Source organism: Syngnathus scovelli, chromosome 17 (assembly GCF_024217435.2).
Source record: "Syngnathus scovelli strain Florida chromosome 17, RoL_Ssco_1.2, whole genome shotgun sequence".
Classification (NCBI taxonomy): Eukaryota; Metazoa; Chordata; class Actinopteri; order Syngnathiformes; family Syngnathidae; genus Syngnathus; species Syngnathus scovelli.
The window spans coordinates 7708294-7733178 of record NC_090863.1 but is presented as its reverse complement, the minus strand read 5'-3'; the positions used below and the strand labels follow the sequence as shown (position 1 = coordinate 7733178).

General features: G+C 41.7%; 1 protein-coding gene across 2 annotated transcripts; it reads left to right on the top strand.

Moving 5' to 3' along the window:
- The first annotated feature begins 1754 nt into the window (after positions 1-1754).
- ncana (neurocan a) lies at positions 1755-24549 on the top strand. 2 transcript variants are annotated; one of them, XM_049747257.2, is made up of 20 exons: positions 1755-2120; positions 8310-8386; positions 10317-10520; positions 11297-11479; positions 12050-12224; positions 12320-12447; positions 12844-13128; positions 13718-13843; positions 13911-13991; positions 14058-14206; positions 14353-14533; positions 14950-15924; positions 17944-18054; positions 20343-20456; positions 20931-20982; positions 21265-21371; positions 21530-21612; positions 21787-21931; positions 22616-22798; positions 23426-24549. In XM_049747257.2, the coding sequence occupies exons 2-20, from the start codon at positions 8317-8319 to the stop codon at positions 23539-23541; spliced, it is 3468 nt and encodes a 1155-aa protein (XP_049603214.1). In that variant the 5' UTR covers positions 1755-2120; positions 8310-8316; the 3' UTR covers positions 23542-24549. The 2 variants fall into 2 exon arrangements, with proteins under 2 accessions (XP_049603214.1, XP_049603213.1); XM_049747256.2 differs by lacking the exon at positions 1755-2120 and adding an exon at positions 3184-3246.
- The last annotated feature ends 336 nt before the right edge of the window (positions 24550-24885 follow it).

The window sequence follows — 24885 nt, the reverse complement described above, 5'->3', positions numbered from 1 at the left end:
TCTTCACATTAACAACAACACCAGTAAAAACAAACCGTGCAGAATGAGACTTTCCGGCCAATAACAAGCGCGCACAGGCGCCCGAGAGTGCCGACACCAGGATAGAGAATTTATTATGCTACAAAAAACATCATTATGCTCTTTGTTCTCGCTGTGGGCACCGTGTCTTTCTTGGAAGATGATGGAGCAGTTTTCCGTGTCATAATCCCGTTCCTCTCATGTCTTGCGTTTGCTCCCCTGATGGAAAGTGATTGACATTTCTAAAAAGTCACAGTGCTTCAAAAATAAGCCAAGTCTCCTTCTTGTGTGCGTGCATGTGTGTGTGTGTGTGTGTGGTGCTAATTGAGGACAGTGCGCTATTCATCAACTGCGATAAAAATGTTTTGGTTTAAAGAAGTTTAAAAATCATTTTGATTGAAATGAAGGTATTTGGGTCCTATTTATATGAATACATGACAGAATTGTGACACTTTTTTCAGATTCCCAGGAAGTGTTTTGACAATAGAAAATAATATGCTCCAACGATTGTGACATGCAGCATAATGTGGTCTCTTTTTTGGGAAAAGAAAAAAAAATCTTATTTGAAATATTCATGGTTTGGTTGAAGCGGAGGCTGTAGGTTGTGTTCTTTACAATATGTCGGCTCAAGTGAACAGAGCTTGTGATGATATTTGAGTTGAACCAAACTTGGGGATGACTTTGACTTCAACTACTCGACAAGTCGTCGTTTTTATATTTTCATATCTGAATTTGAGCACATTTGCTTTTGTAGGAAAGACAGCAAAAAAGAATAGCAAAAAGGAGTTTTGTTTCATCCACGCCAACCTGGCAACCTTGTCAGAGTCACTTGTTGGTGTGAAGTGGTTCATAACATTATTTTTGAAAGGCGGATTTGTTCGGAAATTGGAGCACCTTTCCAAAATGGATTGTGTTCAACCTTCTGTATTAACGAGAAAAACGCTGTGTGGTTTGGGCAGCACAATGCATTTTAATGAGGTCTTCCAATTTGGACACCAAATTATCTTCAAGTGGGGCAATTACCTGCAGCCCTTTTTTTTTCTCTCTCTCTCTCTCTCTCTTTTTTTTTTTTTTATAGTGCACATTTTAGCTATCAGTGGCGCTATTAAGACTCCAAAAACCTGCCTCTATGACATGAGTGGAGATGCATTATTTAAAAGCATGCCGAGCACCTAGCAACAGCCTGCAGATCAACACTGGAGCAAATAACCCACTTTGCTACTTTTTTTTTTTTTTTTAAGATTGCATTTTATGTTGCTTTTCTGTTCACAAGTTGAACATTGTACTGCTTTTCTTTATGTATTAGCTTATATGTGCGTTTTTTTGGCTAATTCGATTTAGTATATCACTTTTTTTAACCATTAAAAATTGCACTTCAGCAAAATAAAAAGGGAACTGGACAGTGTAATTATTGTTGGGACAAGCTGAAAGTGACTCTTTCGCTAGCCTGCTAAGCAGACTCTCACTTGGCAGAATGTGATGCCATTTTTTCATATGATATTTCTGCTGTTCGGAATGTTTTGTTGTTATTTGGTGTTCCAACTTGTCAGTCACATGAGGAGAGAGAGGGAGCATCAGGAGGATGTGATGAGGTTAAGCTGGTGGTCAGACTGACATTCTAATTTAATTCACAGACAGTGGCTCAACCTTTAAAGGTTTATATCGGATTATGGTCATATAAAGACACCCCCCTTTTTTTTTTTTTTTTCACAACCAGCCACCCTCCCCCTTCCACCTACACCGCCACCCTCTCTCTTTGAATGGGGGCGCTGGAGCCGTCTGTCTGCCTGTCTCTGTCTGCCTTGCCTGCCTGCCTGTCAACCGTCTTTGTTTCAAACTGATCTGGCTTCTCTCTGGAGCACCCAAAGGTGGCCAACCAGCTCGCAGCCATCACGCCCCCTCGGGAGCCAGAAGATGAAGCGCCCATCATCGGCCACTCGCTGAAGTCAGGCTTACCGCAAAGTGCCGCAAAGTGCTGCTTCACGCCCGCTCCATCGAGCTGCACCTGCAAAAGCTTTTTTCCCCCCCCTTTCCTTCTTCTTCTTCTTCTGCCCCCCACTCGCACATTCCAGCGGATTGCATCTGTGCTTTGTCCCCTTGAGGTGAGTGTGAAAACGGCCGTTATTTACCGTTCCAAGCGTCGTGCATCATTGAGAAGCATTTAAGTGAGTTGCATGGTAAAAAAGGTGAATAATTCGCTGCACGTGCATACCTATAATAATATCACTCGCAACAAAGTGATGGCTTCGATGAGAGCAAATTCAGTGATCCGTATTTTTGAATTATTTACAACGCAAAGCTTTTTCAATACTAAGTGAAATTTACGATTGATGTAGTGGTATGCATAAAACATCAACTCTTGTAAGCGCCCGCCGCGCGCGCGTGTGTGCGCGTTCGCGTGCGGTTCTAGCCCATAGAGATTTTAATTTGAACAAGTTTTGAATGGGCGATCCTCTCGGAATCAGATGGTTGGAGTGATGCGATGGTATAGACATGAACAGATGTTAGTGAAGTGTATTGTGTTGTGATGAAGTCTTATGTCACCTGCACATGACATTTAAGGACGCTTTAGATCCTGCGTGCCCAAAGCGCTTCCCCAACCTTCATGACATGAAATAAAAATATTGTAAAAAGCGTAATCAAATGCATTTTTGCAGTGCTGCATTTGTGACTTCACCTGTTAGTGGATTGTTTGGTTCTTATTGCACAATATTTGATGTTTTTGCGCTCAGGCCAAAGCCATGTCTAATATATGACGTCTGCTTTGGCGCCATCTGGTGGCGTAAATGTACAAAACACTCATTTTGTCCGGTATAGGTTTTTAGGCGACAAAAAAGTATCCCGATGGAGCGTCTAATTATTTTAACGGACCACCTATTCACCCTAATCTTCTGTTAAATGGTGGTACCAAAAACGGGCTAATATTTTGAACTTTTACCTGAAAACATTTGAACAGAAACTTCTGTGAATATTTGGAAACTCCAAATACAAAATAAAAGTCTTCACTTGCATATGTAGGAGTAGTTTGGGTGACCTTGACAAATGAGCCGCATTTTGTGACAATCCGAGAGCCCCTTGTTCTATTCCTCGTTCCCTTGGAGGAGTCCCCCCCCCCCTCCCCTTTTCCTTGGCCCTGTTAGTGCACCCATAACCAGCTTGGTGTCAGTGCCATAAAGCAGGACGAGGTTAACAAGGCAGGCGCATGTACTGGAGCAGGAGCAGGAGGAGGTGAGGCGATCGTGTGTGTGTGTTGGTTGGTGAAGAGAAGAATAGTGAAGAAGAGTGGTGCTAAAAGCTGCTAGTTTACACCATGCATTTTTCATTCAGTGTGTGTGTGTGTGTGTGTGTGTGTGTGTGTGTGGAGCTGAGTGCACTCACTACTGGGCAGGATGCACGATACCCCAGAAAGGGGTTCTGAAATAGTTTCTGAATGTACCATTACTTTGTACAGTACATTATTGTGTAATGGGTGAAACACAGCAGAAAGGACATCACAGTGCACAAAAATTGGATTTAACTTGTTTACCGCTAGCTGTTTTGAAAATAGAGTTGCCAGTGGTGCATTTTGACTAACACCCAAATAATATTGGGTTGTGTGACAGACTCACCAGAAAAAAACGTTTTTGTTTTGTTTTTAGCTTTTACCATTTTTGTAGTTATCAGTTATAGAACATGGGCCTCTGGTTTCTGACTGAAAAGCAGAGAAAAAGCTTTTGGTGAAAGGAAACGTCAAACAACTTTACATAAAGAACATTTGAACCGCAATGAACAATCAAAATGAATGGATAAATATTTTCAGAAGTCAACATGAAATCATGTTAGCGGAGAAATCATGTTAGGGGATCGGTGTAGCCGAGCCGTCAATCATCTTTGCTTTGTGACCATTACCGGCTTCAAGCTGCTGGTCAGGCCACTGGTTCCTAGCGTGGATAAGAACGCAGCCAAGCGGCGCGTCCACACAAAAGAAACGTCGCTCTCTTTGTCTTCCCCTTAAAAGCAAGTAACTTCATTTTTACTTGCTAAGTTTTATCAACCTGTTCTGTTTCGTGTTATATTCTGCTGTCACAGTTGGATGCTTTTCTTTTTTTTTTTTTTTTTTTGGGTTTTGTCTCCCACCATCACACTGCCTGAAACATCTCCTCTCAGCACTTTCAGTTCTTGTCTTTGCTGAATGTGTGAATATGAAACACACCTGAAGGACAATGCTTTGTTTCACCATCCTCGGCGCAGTCAATGTTCCACCAGCGCAGCACATCCTAAAGTCAAACAAATGGTGGATCAAAACCAATCAGTGTGCTGCTGTCTTTTCGTCTGTTTCACTTGTTTTCTTTTCTTTCTCTGTGCTTCCCCGAGGATGCTATAAAATGTATTTGTGTTTGTGCAGAGCCTTGCATTTAATAATAAAAAAAAAATGATAGGATGGACTCGCACACCTGATGTCATAAGTGGCTTTGTCCCCTCTGACCTTTCACCTTTGTTCTTTGCAGCTTTGGGGCTCAGCTGTTTTTGTTTGCACATGTAGCGATCCCAAACTGAATGATTTTAACCTTTGACCCTGCCGCTCAAACACATCTCAAGTTCAACCTTAAACAAGCTCCTTCCAAAAATCGGATTTCTAATGTCATTTGTCAGAAAATTATATTTACATAAATTGAATATATAATATAATATATATTATATATTTACATAAAATTAAAGTATTTTAAACTAAAAAAAAGTATCTTAACGCTAGCACATATGAAAACGTCACTGATGCGCATTAGCATTGATGTTAAAATAGCTTAATGCTAGCATATAAGGCAAAACACCATAGACAGGCTAATGAAAATTAGCCTAGATCTTACGGTAATTATAAACCTTCAAATAGCTGCCACTTTAAGATACAGAGCAGCGAAACATACAAACAAATCTCACAAAGATAATTCTTTCTGCTTTGTGGGAACGACAACAATTGTAAACCGATAAAACGGATAGTGAATAATGATGTAGTGGAAGAACACTACTTGAGTGACATTTGAGATAAAAAATCTTAATGTCTCCAGCCAGATGGTTGTCATAAGAGCTGTCAATCTTTGTCAGGTGTTTTGTTGGAAGTCAAAAAAAAATCTTACACTTCTGTCTTGAGAGCCTTTTGGATAATACTTCCATTTATTGTTTCAATAGATGGTGAATCTCATCTTGCCGTCCCACAAGTGCTTAATTGTGCCACTTTGAATGTGAGAGAGGACGTGGTACGGAAAAGGCTGGACTTTGAAAACCTTCCATGGGCTTGTTTTCATGTGAAGAGCAACTTTGATGAGTCATTAGTTGTTTTTGCGTGTGCACGTTGGTGTGTATGTGACAGCATAATGAATGTGCACAAGAGATTAATAGTCTGAGTCATCCAAAATCACTGCTGTCTCTCTGATTGTGAAGAATGTTTTCATTGCTTTAAGAATATTAGATCTTTCCTCTCCCTGGAAACGATTGCTCCTGTTTACCACTTTTAGACAACTAAACTAACTAGTTGGGTCACTCATAGAACTCTGGCACCATTGTATCTTCCATTCCCATTGCTTCTTCCATATGTAATTTCAAATTTTCAAGTCAAGATGGTTCACTCGTGCCATTTATGAATCGGAACAGCTTTTATTTCCGGCGGCTTTGTGAACTCGTTTTCTTTGTGAGGATGTGACGAGAGCGTTGAAATGACCTTCCTTTCATTTGTCTTCATCTTCTCCTCGCTCTTTGTCTGTCAATCATCGGAACTGTCAGCACTTCAAGAGTTTGCTGAGACATAATTAGGGAAAAGGGGAGGCGGGGGTGGAGAGATTTGTTCACTTATGAAGTAGTGAGGTACAAGACTTTAAGTTTGACTCAAACACAATTCATGCAAATAATGCAAATGAAAATGTGCTTCAAACTTCTAAAGGAAAAGTCACAGGTGTCTCAACAGCACGCGGCGGTCGACATCTGTGACCATGCGGAAATTATTGGCTTGAGCAAACTTGCATTGAATTTTAACACAGACGCCAGCTGCCAAAATGCGTATGTGTGAGTCTAAGTGGACGTTTGCACGTGAATGTAAAAATCAGTGACCTATCACGCGCCTCATCTGCAATCCCAAGTGATGCTTGAGTAGAAAAATGCGCCATGACCACAGGGATGAAATTGTGAGCCAACATGGCCTGGTTTAGTAAAAAGTAAATGTGTAATTGCTTCATGATCCATATTGTATAAATAAATAAGTAAAAAATCACTTGGTGTGTATTTAAAACAACCACATACTCTATTGTTCAAAAGTTTGGGGTCACTTCGAAAAGTCCTTATTTTTAAAATAAAATTGCAATCTTTTTTTCAATGAGGATAAACTAATGAGGAATACTGACTATTCTATCTGCCATTTTTTTTTAATGCAATATCTACAAAGCCCATTTCCAGTAACCATTCCTCCAATGTTCTAATTGGATGATCCTTGAAAACCCTTGAAAACCCTTGTGTAATTTATGTTAGGCTTCCTCCTACTCCTTTTTGAACAGTGATATTTGTTGTTTGTTTTTATTCTTTAAATCATGTTCAAAATAAAGATTCATTCATTGATTTTTATGGAAAACACAAAATTGTCTGGATGACCCCAAACTTTTGAACAGTCGTGTACTGTTAGCATTAAGCTGTTTACCTTGATGCTAACAGCTTTTGAACAGCAGTGTACTGTTAGGATTAAGCTGTGTAGCTTAATGCTAACCACTAAATGCATTAGCGGCATGGCAGGTTCACCCGTAATGTGCTTGTTGGTATGCTGCTGGTGCTATGGACGTTGTAAACCCCCCCCCACTGGTAAACTTCTGAATGGATTCTGTCTACGGGCACACCGAGTGGCATCCATTCACACGTCCGGGGTCTGAATTGTGACGGCGGGGATCGGCCTTGCCGGGGCGAGGTTCTCGGATTCAAAGCTTTGTATGCGTCTGACCAAACGTCTGAGGGTTCTGACCCTGTCCAAAGCTTTACAAAGCACCACCCAGCGAGCGTAACCCACGGTTCAGATCTCCAACGCGCAAAGAGTCCAGCAGCTCGCGACCCCAATCTGTCAGTGCCCATCACCAGGTCCAAACCCACCTTTCACTAGTATTAAAGTGCGTGCCACAACGGGGGGTCTAACCCGCACCAGAACCTCCTTTTCAAGAGTCCCGCTTTGTTTCCATTAAAAATCACTCACGCGGTTCTTGTTCGGTGCTACGTGGTTTAGTGGGTGTCACGGGGGGTGATATACTATCTCCAGGGAATGTTTTTCTTTCGCCTCACACGCTCCAATTTGAGATGGTTTTAGCGAGGCTTCACATGGTCGGAAAGGCTGACATTGTTGTGTTCATTTATTGCTGGTTGAATCGGTGTTGCGTAATCCTCTTTCAGATGCACTTGGAATGAGTTGCAGTTTCCTTGGTGAGGCTGAGTAGGCCTTAATGAATGACTTGATGGAACTGAAATGGAGATGCAGAACTTCCGTCCATCTTGCCATCAATTTCCTATAAAGATGCTCTTTATTAGGGTCAATTCACTCTGGTCTGGTTGCTAGCTGCCCACGCCGAACATGTCAAGCTAATTCCTGCAGGATCCTCGTTTGTTTCGTTCTCCTTTAACTCTGGAAAAATTGTTTCTTCTTCAAACAAACTCCTCTTCATCTTTAGTTCATAAAGCAGAGAAGCTTCGGGCCACCATTCAAATCCTCTGATACACTCAGATTAGTTTGAATGTGTTTCTGATCTCGGATCTTCTCAATGGTGAGTTTTTGAGGGAGAACACTGGTTGGCTAAATTTCTTTCTGCTCACTGGGAGGACGTCAGATGGCCTTTTGCCAAACTCGGGTTTGGCTAATGTCAGCTTGATGAGCTTTCATGCCGGTGAAGCTTTCCTAATAATGGACAGATTAAATGCATACTGGCTGGCCTGTTTCCCCACGCCGCCACATCGTGGTTCAAGGTCACCAACTAATTGCTCCGGATGCAGAGCTCCAGTGAACTGGGACTGCTTTAAGTTGCTTATGGTTTTGTTCTTATTACATTATCTCATGCCCCGCCCCCCCCCCCCCACAATGAGGTACACTCCATTAACTTTTTTAGTATTTTGTCAGCCATGATAGAGAATTTAATCTGTAAATATACTGATATTCAGATGATGGAAAGACATTAATAATTATTTTGGAACAATAATTCAAATTCGGACCACCTAATGAGTGTTTTGTCTCCAAAGCATCGTTTAATGGCTCAATTTAATTTTAAATTTGAGTTGTTGTTTTCTGTCATCCCTCTCAGGTCCAAGATGGCGCTTCCTCGGCATGCGGCCGGGCGACACATCTTCTTGACTCTCTTCTTCTACTGTTTTGGCTTTGGTGAGTTTTCGTAAGATAACAACGTGAATTCCGATCTCAAGCAAGATTTGATGGTCACGTATTAGTCGATCCAATAATGGTCACATTGACGCTGGGAGAGTCATACTCACAGCATTTCAGGCCATTAGCATTTTTATGAGTGACTTTTACCAGCAAACTTCATGCAAATTCACTTTTCAGAATTCACCATCTTTGTTCGCTCCAGCAAGCGGGAAGGAAGTTCAACACATTATTAGATAAAGTTTAGACCAAGGACACCTTAGTGAGGACATGAGCGAGCTGTAAAATCTTGCGAAGGCATTTCAGTCGACGGGAAATCGGATTTTCATCCATTGCCGTCTTTCAAGGTAGAGCCGGATTGGGATTCACAGACACATCTGTTTCTTCATTATTATTTTTATCCTATTGTGGCAGACATATAATTTCAATGTTGTAAGTGAGAGTTGACACGCTGGGAGTGTTTGTCGACATACTCTGCGGGAGTGAGCTGGAACGTCTCCAGAAGCATTTATGCAATTTACTTCCGCCATCTGTTCATTTGCGACGCTGCGTGAAATTCATAGTTATGAACAACAAAATTTTGTCCAATTAAAGATGTCAAGGAATGCCAGATGTGTCAGAAAGGTTACGGGGAGAATGTAAAGTAAAAATTAAGATGAGGGAAGAATCAAATTGAGCGCTGTACATTCTTTTACTCATTAATAATATATATAATATATATATAATATATATATAATAATATATATTATTAATAAGTCATTAAATTCAGTGATGTATATATTATTTTATTGGTGAATAATAACAATTTAAAATAATAATAATAATAATAATAATTTCTTTTTGTAATATTACATTTTTGTTTCTTGACTTTTGAGTTGAATTTTGACTGCCGTCCACTGAGCCATCTTGGCTCAAAACGTCCCTTCCCCGTCTTTTAGAGAACTGACAGGTCTGCTAAAGACAGCGAGTGTCCCTTGAAGTCACTTCCAGCACTCTTTCCCTCACCTTATTTGAACAATGCCATCTGTCACTTGCATGCCTGTGAGTACACTTGGCAGCCAAAGCCCCTCCATTTCCATCATTCAATTTACAACAGCTCTCTTTGTCTGGTCCTACCGCCCCGTCTTTGTCCGCCAGGCTCCCGATCTCATTCCGGCTCACGCTCTCGCTCTCGGTCTGCGTGGTTCTTGTGTGATTACATCTGATTTGAGCGGCGGGCCGCGGGGGCTCTCCGGAGCTCGCCGAAATGATCTCAGGGGGGCCTCGGCGTGTGAAAGATGTCCAATCTAAATGCAGATGGAAATATCCTCCAGGGATTTCCATCCGCTGTTTATGTGATTCCAAAAAGACCTTTTGTTTATTTGTGTATTTATTTCTACACACGCTGTTTTGCATCGGTTGGCAATTTGGTCGTTATCTCGCAAGGTACGCGCTCACACTAGATGAAAGACAACAAATAGGTTTGATGTTACTGTTGGATGTTGTTTGGCTTTTCAGGTGATGCTGTTGTCATGGCGACAATATTTAGAGCCACAAAGTGCGCCGCGGTGATCTTTAAACATTATTCTAGGTGAATACAATGGGGGTAAACAGATAAACAAAAGAAGCGGGCAGAATGAAGATCACTTTAGCGTGCACTTTGCATTTCCGTAATGAGCATTGAGCTCCTTCTCTGGAGTGATGACAGAGGTTGTGTGAACGTTGCTAATGAATCCCCAATGTCTGATCAGCAGACAAATTGGTTTAAAGCCAGAGCTGACCCTCATTTATTTTTCTCTTCTACTACAGTGCACAGAGCATTGATCAATGAGACGCTGAAATGCTTTAATCAAAAAGTATTGATGTGCTAGGCTCGGATGGATATAGAACATCGCTTCCTGTTTGGACGCGCCGGATCTCCATGATGGTTGTTTTACAATCCTCTCTGCAGGTGATTCCTCTTCTATAGTTAACATGCGGAGGGTTAGCCATCCTACTATTCAGCGGGCGCTAGCAGGTGAAGCCGTGCTCCCCTGCGTCTTCACGCTGCCGAGCGGATCGTCGGCACAGAGCGTCCGCCTCCTGTGGACGCTCGTCAGGCTTCCTGCAGGTGGACAAGACTCCCCTCTGGAGCAGGTTGTGCTGTCAGCTGAAGGTAATACCAAAAAAAAAAAAAAAAAATCCGCTTCATAGTTACAGAGCACTCACGGGGTTCGAATCTTGGATCTGTGTGGAATTGGCATATCCTAAAAACATGCATGATGGGATCCCAAAAAAATTTATGTCAATGTGTGTGCTGGTGAGTCCAGTCCAAATTTGTGCCAAATTCAACCTGGGATTGTCTCCAGCCCTCTTTAAATATATGATTTATTATACTTGTTATAATCCATCAAGGAAAAGTCTTATGAAAACTAGATGGATAAAATCTGTCTTGGGGAACAAATGTATCGACTAAAATATGGACAAAAGTATTGGGACAACTGTCCATTACAAAATATGGACAAAAATGACAAATTCTGGATACATTTATTGGGTAATTCTCCGTGACATCATATAGACAAAAGTATTGGGACAACTATCAGTTACAAGAGGAAAAAAATTGGAGTTAGCCCTGCTTCTGCAGCAATAGCCACATGGAGACTCTATCCTAGTTCATCAAAATTGCCTCTGCCTGCTTTAAATTGACCTTGCTTTGTGCACACACACACACACACACACACACACACACACACACGTGAAAAAGTCTGCATACGAACGAGGTGTGTGTCGCAATACTATTTTGCATGTGGTGAGATCTTCTGTGAGAATGTGATTGAGAAAAAGACTTTCAAGGCTTTTGCTTTGTCCTTTTCTAAAAGCTGAATGATGATGTCAGTCGCTTGAGCTAATGCTGTCTGTCCGTCCGTCCGTCTGTCTGTGTCTCTGCCAAAGGTGACGTAATCAAGGTGAATAAGGCTTTCAGCGGCCGTGTCAAGCTGCCAGGATACGCTGGCAGTCCCCTCAACGCTACCATGGAGATCTCCAGTCTGCGTACCAACGACTCAGGCACTTACCACTGTCAGGTTGTCATGGGCAACGACTACGAGAGAGATGCCGTGCCTCTGGTGGTCTTTGGTATGCTCAGCGGCGGGCTTCATGACACAACACACACACAACAAAGGCTTTTATTTTCTTTGTTAGGATGTATTTTTTATATATGCTAATTATATATGCTAATGTTGTTGCACTAGCAGGCCTGTGATTTGATTTTAGTGATGGCAAGAAACCAAGCACAAATATTCCTCTTTTTCTTACATTTGACAGTCAAGATTTCACAGCTGTATTTTTTTACTTTTATTGAAGTAGCTTTTATAAAATTGTTTTTACACAAGTACAGTACTGCTTAAGCACTTTTGCCACCTCTGATTAGTTAAGCATTAATAACATTAATTCAGCAAATCAGTCACATCACAATGACTGATTTGATTAATGGACTATGAGGCTCTATGCAGCCCTTTTTTTTTTTTTTCTCATCTCAATTTCCACCTGAGTTATTGTGTAATTGTTTTTTAATGAAGGCCTTTGGGCTGAATATCAATGATGTCCTATCAGGTTATTCATCTGCAAAACCATCATGTTCTTCAAGGCAATAACAACCTTTTTATGTTATAAGAGAACAACTAACCTGTGTTTGCATTTGGGCAGGTGTGGTGTTCCATTACCAGGCTCCCAGCGCTCGATACGCCCTCTCCTTCGCAGACGCCCAGCGAGCCTGCCAAGAGAACTCGGCTCAGATGGCCACATCGGCCCAAATGTGGGCCGCCTATTACGACGGCTTCGCCAGCTGTGCGGCCGGCTGGCTCGACGATCAGACTGTCCGGTGAGGAGAGAAGAAATGATCTGTTGCTTAGCTGATGTGCTCATGAGTTAGACATTTATTATTATTCATAAATGCAATCTTCCATGTTTTTGCAGATATTCTGTCCAGTCAACTGAGCTGGACTGCTCTGGACATAAGGAGTACTCTGCTGGAGTGAGGAATTATGGGAAAAGGGACCCCAAAGAGTTGTTTGATGTCTACTGCTTTGCAAAAGAATTGGATGGTAATACACAAACACACACATGCACACACACACAAAGCATGTGGGAGTGGTAAAATGATATTTTTAATTATTTTAAGTTTTATATGCTCAATATTGTGCTACTGGAACCTCCATAATAAACAAGGTATGGAGATAAAAGTGGCCATAATCTGCAGAATTCTGACTAACGTGAGTAAAATGGTGACATTCAAAGTGTTATTTATTTTTAGTCAATACACATCTTCCTGCTAGTGCCGCCCTTGGTGTCGAACGTGCCACTAAAAATAGTCGGCTATTTCTGCCTCACAAAAAATATAAGACGTTTTTCTTCCTTCGTGTCGAACCTTTTGAAGGCAACCATGGAATGAGCTCCTACCTAGTGTTTATCTGTCCTCCCATTTTATTCTCTGCCTGCAGGCGAGGTCTTTCATGCCTCAGTTCCTGGCAGGTTGTCGCTGTCTTCAGCCTCAGACCGCTGCGTGTCCCTGGGGGGCCAGCTGGCTACCGTGGGGCAGCTTTATCTGGCCTGGAAGGCCGGCCTGGACAGCTGCGCCCCGGGTTGGCTCTCAGATGGTAGCGTTCACTACCCGGTCAACCTCCCTCACCCGGACTGCGGAGGGAACAAGCCAGGAGTCCACACTGTCATGTCGAACAACACAAGTGACAATACCACAGCACTGTATGATGCATACTGCTACAGAGGTGATCATCTGATTTATTGGAAAGGTTTTTCAAAGCAGTGCACACAAACGGTGGAGCAACACATGTAGACTCACAGGCGTATATTCTTTATCCTCTGCAATGAGCATATCCATTCATTTCAAATGGGGAAATATGATTTGCGGTACAAATGTTTTGAGTTGAATGAATGAATGTGCTCAGAGTTAAAGGTCATATTTGTTGAATTAATGGTAATAGTTATAATAAATTGATCTTCTCAAGGCAGATAAATAGTGGGAAATTTTTCGACACGACGATTGCTAAAATGTGATTGGCTGCTGAATTAAGTGAAGAAAATAAGCGATATTGGAGATAGTTTTAAATGTCCTGTCAAGGCCGAAAGCCTTCACTCCAAGTGGGCGTGGAAGCCTCCAATTTGCTCTAATAACAATGACCGACCATGCCATGGCCAGTGTTGTCGCCATGGCAACAGTCATTCCTGAGCTCCATCTTCACACTGTCACACAGATGTGAAAAAAGCTGAATTGACACGAGCATTTTTTTTTTTTATCCTTCATATCGGCTGAAACCCTTACAGCAAGTCATTTTTTCGTTATCTCTGTTTTTATAGGTAAAGTGGAAAGCACTGACACCATCTCTCAGATCTACACCTCGCTGTGGAAGCCCTGGAGCTACCTCACAGATTCGAGTACTGCGTCTTCAGGAACGAAGAGCCCACCTACCATTAATGCTAAGGGTTTGTCTCAGATCATTTTAATAAATGCAGTTTTTGGACCAAATGTCAATTACTTTTGCCACCACAGGTGATACTGACCATTCTCCATCCAACTGGACGGGACTGGTAGACCTTGAGGAGGACGAGTCCCTTCTCAACGTCAACGCATGTGAGTCGAGTTGATGACATCTTTGCTCAAAACCAGAAGAATAAATACCAACTGTGCCTGTCCCAGCCTCAGACCCCTGGTCCTCAGAGTCCCCCGACTCATACGTGAGCCTTCAGAAATTTCCGGGTCAAAGCATCGACTGGGGAGAACCATTTGAGCCTGACTCACCTGAATTTCTCCGGCCTCCTGCCGTTCCAACACCCGCTGAGAAGAAGGTTTGTTTTCTTCTGTGCCTTGTAAGCATCAATGTTTGCTTACATCTAGGTCAGGTTTTTTTTTTCCCCCTTGATAGTATTTAAGTGTGAAGTTGTCGAAACCTTCATGAGATTTAAATTCATCTGTCAATTTGAAATCATTTCAGCTCATCTCGGGGATTGTCGACTCTTTTTGGAAGCCTTGGAACTACTTGGTAGGGACCGGCGGCGGTGCTAGTGAGGAAACGACTGGAACTCCCAAGGAAAGTATGGATGAAGAAAATGTGAAGAAAAAGCACAAGAAGAAGAAGGAGGATGGAAGGAATTTAGCCACGACAACATCACCAGGTTTGACTTTTCTAGTTACTTTTGTTTTTATGGAATCAAGTCTTAAGTATTCAAAGCACATTAACTGGAACAAGCGTTCTTAATGAAGACATATGGAATTACAAAAACAGGCATTAATAATTCAGAACCGAGTAAGGACTTTAGAGTTAGATTATGCTAAAAAACAAGAAGCCCTTATTATTGTGATCAATCATGTGGCTGCTTAAAATATCAAAATTGCTTCAGGGCTACGTTCATTTGGGATATTTTTTAAAATAATACTTATATGTTTGGATAATATTTGTATTCAATATATAAAAGACCAAATTCCATAATTGCGTTTTCTCCCAAAAGGCACCACAACTCAAAAGAGCTCAGTTTGTTTTATTTTATGTCAGACGTGTTTTTTTAAATCTGTCTTCTTGACACTCTTGCAGGTTTCTTCTCTTGGGGAAGTTTCCTGTCCAGTGGCGCCTCCAAAGACGCTGCGACCCCAGCCAATGAAGAATCATCTACTCATCTGACATCTTCTCCTACCTCCGATAATCTTTCGACAACAGGGACAACCATCAGTGAGGAGACTCCACAGACACGTCTGTCCACCACCTCTTCCCCAGTCCCAGAAACAACTTCATCTAGCGGGGAAACCTGGCTTCGTGTAGATACCGAGACCACAACCCAGTCGGGTGACAAGAGGGAGATCTCGGTCACGTCCCGAGCCGGTTCCAGAAGAGGCCGAGGCAAGAAGAACAGAGGGGAGGATAGGAGCAGAGGTGAAGACAAGGGAAGAGGAGATGATGAAGGGAGTGGAGTGATTACCGCCGCGGAAGCTAAAGGTGAGATTCAAGTCTCACGACGTCCAGTGGGGACCAGTAAACCAAGAGAAAGATCCAGATCTAGAGAAAGAGGTCACAGGAAAGGACAGACCACTACGACTACGACGGCAACCACCACTCCCGAGCCCTCTGTGATGTTCACATCTCAGATTATGGACATCTCGACATCCAATCTCCTGTCCACAGTTTCAACTGAAACGCAATCCGCATCTGTACGAGCAGACTTGGAGCCTTCGCCATCCACAACTTCATCCTTTTCAACCTCAGCTTCGAGCATGTCTCCATCCCCAGCCCAGTCTGGAACATCTCTCTCCCCTTCTCCAGCTCAGACTATCAGATCAAGCCCTCCTTCGTTTTCTCCCTCAGACAACCACACCAGCTCCGATAACCCCTTTGCATTGTTCGACTGGGTTCCGGTTGAGAGCGTGGCGGTTCTCAACGTCTCTCTGGACCCCCTTCCGGAAGATGAGGAGCCTGCTTGGTCGCAAACCGTGGGCTCGGGGTCGCAGTTACCAGGCAACATGGAGGAGGACAGCAGCAGGTTCAACGTCAGCACCGTCACGATGGTCCCAGCTGGTAAGCGTTTATGATAATCGGTATTGTTCGCTGAAAATGTCAATGTCACGGGGGGGCAGTGCTGCTGTTTGATTTTCAGCATGATAGTTTGCTTGGAGCTTTTGCAGCTCTTTCAAGGTTTACTTGACGGCCGCTTGTTGTGCTGCTGAGTCATGACTCACATTGATGAATCCTCAAGGTAGATGATCTAGCCATCAAGATCATCGCCGGTCTTTAATGAGGTGTGTGTACTAAATGCGTGAATCATCACTATGTGAGAAGGTCAATGAGGCAACAATTCATAAATATGATTTTTTTTTATGCTCAGGGAACTCAAGTGTAATTTTCATAACTACAAAATGAGACTCCAGTTCTCGGGGATTACTGCTGAAGATTGACTTTTCATTTTCTCTCCCTGACCTTGTCACTACCTCATATATTCAAAATACATAATATAGTGTCAGGGCTGCATTCTCATCAGAACGGGAGACCACCTTCCCGTCAGTGTAGACAATCTGCTGATTAAGTCTGCAGCACGGAGCTTCTGAGAGCAGCTCCCGGCTTGCTTCTCCACCTATTTTTGCTTGATAATGAGCATCCAACATCCACATCACCCGCCAGTTGAAATCCTCACGGGTATTGTTGATATCCTACATTTTGATGGTGATTACTTTGCTCCTCTGCAAATCTGCAGCGAGCAAGTCAAAGCTGCCAACTGGCGCTAAGAGGGGAGAACAGCTGTAAATCGTATCGACGAGGAAGCCGGAGGGGGGGTGTTGCTTGTGTTCGGGATGAAGGTTGATTGATTGAACGAAAACCCCTGAAGGCATGCAGGCGGAGGGTCATAAACACACATGCTGATATCTTAACCACACAAACTGGAGATGTGGATGGGGGGGGGTGAAAACAACAGCAATGAAGAGTTATAATGAGGCAAACAAAAGGACCTTTGGAATCATGACGTTTCGACATGTGGCTTGCACGTATAGTCACAGAATACAAATCTGGATGAATGCGTGGGAGATCACTTGTCAGTTGCCTTATTTGTGTCGGTGGTGTTGGATGCTCGGCGGACGACATGACAGTTCACTCTGTCAGCTGCTTCCACACACGCGATTGATTTTTTTTTTTTTTTTGCACCACTCACTTTAATGAACAGCCAATTGCGCATAGCTTAGCTTGCTACATAATATTTGTCAGGGCGTACCTTGATTTAGCCCGGATTGACGCAATCAAGGTACCGCTATACTGCTTATCGGATTTATATATGGTGTTTATTGAGCTTTTCAGTGTCAGTTGCTAAATGACTGGATAAATAATCCTAACCGAGGAATTGATTTTCAGCCAGTGCATGTTGCAAACAGCAGAAAAAAGCCTTTGCATGCACGTATGCACCTTCAGAGAACAAAGACTCCCGCAGCTAGCTTTGTGACAAGACTGAACGGGTGGCGCTTTTCAAAAGATCCTAAGTCGCCATAATGAGGGGTTGAGGAGAGAAACACGTGGTGGTGCGTCAATTGATATGGAAATGCGTGATTGTGGAAACAGACCACACGCATGCACGCATTTAACGGGTGAATGACGGGGGCCGAGGCCTTCGACGGGGGGTCTGCTCATTTCTACCGAAGATGTCTAATGTCCAAAGTTCTCACGCTGCCCAATACGCTTGGTGGAGCGAGCCGGGGATTGCTTTCCATATGGTAACCATGACAACCGCGGCTGTGAGTGGATGGCAAGGTTGAAACGTTCTGGCTTCTGATCCCTGTGAAAAGAGGCGGACTGCGAAATGGATATGATTGTGTTGGAGCAGTTGGTTTTGGCTCAACTGCCATGATGGCTAGTAATTAGCGTTGCATGGCTGCAGGCAGTTTCATTTCAAATATCTGCATTGGACCTGTGATTGGTGAAGTACATTACAGATGAGAAAAATAGCTACATATTATTTCGACTAATAATTTAGCATAGGTAGCCAGTGAGTCTACTGTATGAATCCAATTACTAAATTCCTACCCCCTCTCCTTTTTGGATTGTCTCTTTCAGTGGAGCCCTGCGTGACAAACCCATGTCTGCATGGAGGAAGGTGCCTTCCTCAGGGAACAGGCTACAGCTGCTACTGCCCACAAGGGTATGCGGGGGAGAACTGTGAGATTGGTGAGTGATGCTTACACACACACACACATGCACGCACGTACACATGATGAAGTCGACATTGAGTCAGGCGGTACACACTGACAGAAGGCACTCCGTCAGTGCTCCATCGGCAGGTTAAAGACTTGAGCTTCCCATTTTGGGGTTCAATTGAAAAAGGCTAGGGGTGCGGCGGGTCAAACGTTGGATTGACAGACTGCCAAACTCGGACGATGTGATGCTCCATTCGGGTCAAGCTGCTACTGTCGCTCACTGACAAGGAATTTTATGAGTAAACAAACATGTTTGTTGGTTTTGTACAAAACAATATATTAGGTGCTTCTAACTTTTTATAAATTAAATCACAAGTATTTTTAAAGCAGTCTACGCATACTGTATTGGAATTAAAAAAAAACGTGGTAAGAATATGTTGGACATATTGTAGTGTATGTGCATGTGCCTTTAAGAGGCGGGGCCTGATGAGGTCATTTGTGATGTCAGCAAGACTGTGTGTGAGTGTCTAGGTAAGAGCTGTGGCCCACAGCAGCTTTTATGTGTTTGCTCATTGTGTTTTACTGTTCTCCCAGTATTCTGCTGAAAAATCTATCTGCAACTTTTTGCAACCTCTCCTGCGTAATTTCCTAAAAAAAAAAACAAAAAAAAACATTTAGCTGTTTTTTTTTTTTTTTTTGTACGACTCAGTCCAAAGCAAAAAAGTCAAACTTTTAGGACATCTGAGTGCCAAAGAATTGTTAATGCTATTAAAAAAAAAAAAGTGATTTGGCACAAACAATGAACTTGAATATTCAATACATCCGAGCTATTTCACTTAGCTGGAGATTCCAGAAATTAGATTAGAGCTCTCATTATGCTGCAATTACATCGCCGCGGAGATCGGTGCTTCCTACAACGGCAAAAACAAACACATAACATTATCTATGTAAAAGTAGAATGCTTGCTCCGGATCTAATTACGTTGTAATGGTGTACGTAATGATGCTGTAGGGATGTTTGTGAGCCATGGTGAAGTCCCACATTAGACACCTGCACGGCCCCGTGACATGGGGCATAAATCGGCCCGCTCTGCCTTTAAGGAGCAAATTGGAGTGTTTAATTGGTTCTCTTAAGGCACACTTGACTGATGAAGCAGTCATCCCTCAAGGAAGTCAACACGGACGGATAAAAGAATGGCAAGTGGTGATATCCTCATATTCGAACCAGCCTTATTTCCTACGAGCACCATTACGTTTTATGTCAAAGATGGACAGATGATGAATATGTGGATTTATGATGGTTTGTATATGAATGATGGATGGATGGATTAATAGATGATGATTGATTAGGGATGAGGGATGTGTTGATACATGAATTATGGGTAGATGATGATCTGCTCTATGTATGATGTGTGAGTGTTGATGGATGATAAATATTTGACTGAATGAATTCCACGTCAATAATGAGAGGATGGTTAAAAGATCATTAATGGGTCGTTGGAAGGATGGTAATTATGATGGATTAGACATGATTGACGCACAGTATGAATAGAAGATTAATCTAGCATAAAACAGTCATTCATTAAAATTAATAATCTATTAATATAATAATATTAATATAATAATGTGCTTTACTGTTACAGTATTTAATGTTTTTTTATAAAATGCTACATTAGAACGTATAATATAATTAAGAAGATTAATCTAGCATAAAACATTCATTCATTAAAATTAGTAATCTATTAAAATAATAATATATTAATATAATAATGTGCTTTACTGTTACAGTATTCAATGTTTTTTTTAATAAAATGCTACATTTGGGATAATATAATTAGTTTGCCGATAAACGTACTTCTGAGACTTGAACACAGACGGTGGAGCAACGCACGTAGACAGACAATACAACAGTATCGTTTGCGAAAAATGTGTGTTTAAAGTTATAAGCATATTCACAAAATGAATTAAGCCTGTATTTCAAGGTACTGCTGTATTTGTTTTTGTGAGGAATGAGCATTTAAAATGTAAATGCACACAGAAGCTATATTGAGTGTCTCCTTATGTGAGACAATGGGAAGGATGAGGGGAAAAAAAATGCTAAGGGATTAGACCGCCTCACATCCTGTTTAGTCTTGATACGATGCGCTCCAGCAACAATGTAGTCCTCTTCTTCACGCAAGAACATATGGCTGACTTATTTTTGTGTTAGTGGCTGAATGTCACACAAATGGATCCATTTTCTTCTCTCCGCTCATCCTTTTCATGTGAGCCCTAATGCGATTTTTTTTCCCCTCCCTTCTCCTTTACTTCCTCCTCGCAGATGTCGATGACTGCCAGTCGGAGCCGTGTGAAAATGGAGGCACTTGCATCGACAAGATCGATTCTTTCCTCTGCCTTTGCCTGCCCAGTTACGGAGGAGACACGTGCGAAAAAGGTGAAAGGTGAAACACTAAGGGGATAGACAATCGTGACTCAGAGAAAGAGTTTTTCGCGTGATGTTAAGGGACAGAAAAGTTAACCGTGACTGGGAAATTGATTGATTTACACAATCATGAGAATTTTCCCGATGCATTAACGACGGCACGACGACCTTCAAGGTCCCGACACAAACAAAATAAAGAAATTATTGATGGGCAAAATCGTCTACATGCGTGTGTGTGTGTGTGTGTCCTATAATGACTATTAATGAATCTGTAACCTTTGCAGCAGTCAATGTATCCTCTGTGTTATTTATGGACATTAAAGATGCAAGGGAGAGAAGAGGCTGTGTGAAAAGCGTCCTTAATGTAGCGCTGCAAATTGCCAAATGCCTCTCCTCCCATTTTTACCTTCTACTTTGTTCCTGCTTGTTCAATAAGAATACAGGAAATAAAGTCCTGATAGCTTCCGCTTTGTTATTTCTCTGCAGACATAGAAGGATGTGAGCACGGCTGGAGGAAGTTCCACGGCCATTGCTACAGGTAAAAAAAAAAAGTGTGATCCTCAACAGTTTTTATAAGTAAGTCTCATTTCCATTACACCCAATTTTCCCAGTGCAAAGTCTAACAAAAGAAACAAAACTCCACCTAGACTTGCACTGGGACCAAAAAATAGCTAAAAGCTCCCTTGTGAGCCACTCTGCGATTAAAATGCATCTTTTTCTTTTCATGTTGAGCTTCTAATGAATGGCAGAGGAGCTTTCTTGAGTAAATTATGGAAGCGGTACAAAATGTGTGGGTGTTTTTTTTTTTTTTTTGTCTCAGGTACTTCACCCACAGACACACGTGGGAAGACGCGGAGAAAGACTGCAGAGAGCACAGCGCCCACCTGAGCAGCGTGACCTCTGCCAATGAACAAGAGTTTATCAATGGTAAGTTGTGCTGCGGGAATAGCTGAACACAAACACAACAATGTAGCATATTTAATAAAAAATGAAATAATAATTAAATTAAATTAAATTAAAATATGCAGGGCCCTATTAAATAAATATACTACATATATAATATACTAATATGTTGTTCTTTACAGGTCTCGGTCATGACAACGCCTGGGTGGGTCTAAACGACCGCACAGTGGAAGATGATTTTCAGTGGACTGATAGCAACGAACTGGTTAGTCACTATGCTTTTATATTACCGGAGTCTGAAAAGTTCCATTCGTCTCAAATAAATAGCAGAAGGTTGTATGAAAATTCCTGTGCTTTTTCTAATCCCTCACGTAAAATGTAATCCAGATTCCAGCCGTGCAGCCTACTGATAAACAAAAGGGAATCATTTCTTTTGCAGGTATACGAGAACTGGCGGGAGAGCCAGCCAGATAACTTTTTTGCAGGAGGCGAGGACTGTGTCATGACCATTGCTCATGAAGATGGTAAATGGAACGACGTGCCTTGTAACTACAATCTGCCCTACATCTGCAAGAAGGGAACAGGTATTTTGGAGGTCACCCTCTAATCAAACTTAATTTTTCTTCATATCAAGTAATGCAAAGAGAGCTACAACACTAAAAAATTACAGCTAGAAATAAGTGCGGGAAAATAATTACAATCTGACTTGTCAGGTCCCAGAAGTGGCTGAGGTGAGATAAAATCATTGCTATGAAAAGTAATTATAATTGCACACATCAAACAATTTCATTAAGAAAAACAATTATGATTGAAATATTAAAGGCCACAATCAGTTTGAAAAAGTGAATGCGTTTGACTTGCCATCTCGACCTGCTGCAACATTGCATGCTAATCACGATGCTAATCACAATAGCATTTTAATGAGCAAAATGATTTAATGTGGTTACATGTTTATGTTACAACTAACCAGCTGGCTGCATTTTAGTCATGGTGCTCCCTCAGAAAATATTCTCACACTTTTGATTTACACTCAGAAGTTGGCTCGACTTGAGTTATAAAATGTCACCGCTCGCAGATGCTGCACCAACTCAAGGCCCAATCCAACCCGATGCTATTAATCCGCCATCCCCAAAAATTGTAGCGTGTTTTAATCCACAAAAATAGCAGAACTAAAAGACTGACTTGTCAACCAGAAAAAAAAAAGATTGATGGAAGCAATTCCCGGTACGTGACATAAACAAGTTTGCCACCCCTGATTGTGTTGCCAGTGTTGTGCGGGACCCCGCCGGCTGTGGAAAACGCCCACCTGGTAGGTCGGCGAAGGTCACACTATGACATCCACGCGGTGGTACGCTACCAGTGCTCGGAGGGCTTCTACCAGCGCCACATTCCCACTGCACGCTGCCGGGCTGACGGCAGCTGGGAGCGACCCAGGATCATCTGCACCAAATGTAAGTCTGCTAAATATACTGCATTTGAATCCTTCACATCATTTTGAAAAACGACAATAGTAAAGACATGACAAGCTTTTTAAAGCTAAAAATACATTTATCAGGTTAATAACTGGAGGGTGTTTGAAAGCACCTTATGTGTGTGCCACTTTAAGAACACATCAGACTAAAAAAGAAATATATATATAAAGCTGGCACAATATTAATAATAGCCTTTATTTGCAATCAGACAAAGGCACCACCATTGTTGTATTTTTTTTTTTTTTTTTTTAATTTGGCACTTCATTGTGAATAATTTTAGGTTATATATATATATATATATATATATATATATATATATATATATATATATATATATATATATATATATATATATCTCACACGTATATATATCACACGTATATATATATCTTTTTTTTGGTCTTTTCATTTGTGTACAGTAATCTTTTTTTTCACGTTTGAAATAAACGAAAAAAAAAAAGGTGCATGAATTTATAGGCACATAATGGGGCCAGAGACAGATGATTTTTTTTTAAATTTTTTTTGCACAAATCATTTGAATCATCAACTGTCCTCAGGATAACCTACTTTGGTACATTTCAGAATCTGTATCATTTTTCCTTTCAGCCCGCCGCTCCCACCGATACCGACGCCATCATCGCAAAGAGCGCCGCGAGCGTCGCGGCCACAGGAGGCACGGCGAGGGCCGCAGGGCCAGAGAAGACGCGCGCAGCTACGAGTGAACCAAATAACACGGCGCCTGAAAAGCCGAGGTGCTACTGTGGCTCCAGTTTCCCGCAAGCAAAACAGTGATTTCCTTGTTCTGCTTCTTACCGCTTTCTCCCTCCTGACGACTACGTGAGGTTTGATTCCTATCACACAGAGTTCATCTCATTAACTGCACCGATTTTAGCTGTTTCGATGCTTTCTTTCAATTCTTGACCCTACCTTCTCTAACTAAGGTCCAACGCGAACACTAACTAGCTCTCATACTCTCTAACCTTTCCGTACAGTGACCCCACCCGCCATGTAAAAGAGGAATATTCTTGTTTTTGTTTGTGTAATCTGAAAATGGATCCTCTGTTGTTCGGTTACAAAACACAGATGTCATTGATGCAAGGTGATCCTCATTTTTTTTTTTTTTTTTTTTTTTGGTGTGTGTGTGTGTGTACATGCTGCAGTTGTTACTTGGTCCACAAGCACACGCATAGCAGATTCTGCTTTCTTCTATCAACATGCTTTTTCTAATATCTGCTCCGTTTTGTGTCATGTTTTATTTATTACTTAGTGGAGATGCTCTTCTGTTATTTTGTACTTCTTTGGTGTAACATTGTTTTCTAATCCAGTACTATGTCATACAATCAGCCAGTAATAACATTAATCCGTTGATTGTCTCTAATCTGAGTATTGTACATATTGTGGTGTTTACTGGCTGATGTTTAATCAATAGCTGGACCTTGTCCAATCAGATAATGCGCCTCAAGCACTCTTTGTGTCTCAGTGAGTGGCATTGACAACTTGATTGATAACGCGAACGGGATTATTTGAGTCCACTCACTCGTACCTAAAATGCGTAAAACTCCCTTCAATCATTGCATGGCAACATTTTACTTGGTGGCTAGAATGTGGAGATATATTTTTTTTCTTCTTGGTCTTTGATATTTGAATTGTCATCTACCTTTTTGGGGTGTTCTTATGATGTTTTTGTCCTGTTGTTGTTTCATTCTTAATAAAGAGAAAATTATACAGCATTTGTGATTGTCTCTCATCTGTTGTGATTCTCCGCAATTTTTAAAACTACAGTAATCCCTCGTTTATCGCGGATAATTGGTTCTAAAAACCACCCGCGATAAGTGAAATCCGTGAAGTACGGTCACCAACAAGAAGTACTGGGCAGATTAACAAATTAGCGGAAAGTTGCTAATTCGCGATTGTGCTAACGCGCGAAAACGGACTTCTAAAGGAATGTAAATGAACATTTGGAGCAATACTACATTGTCCTAAAGGTTAGACACATGTTTCCTCAATCTAGAAGTTTTATTTTGACTTTTAAATTGTTTTTTAATTTGGAAAAAAAATCCGCGATG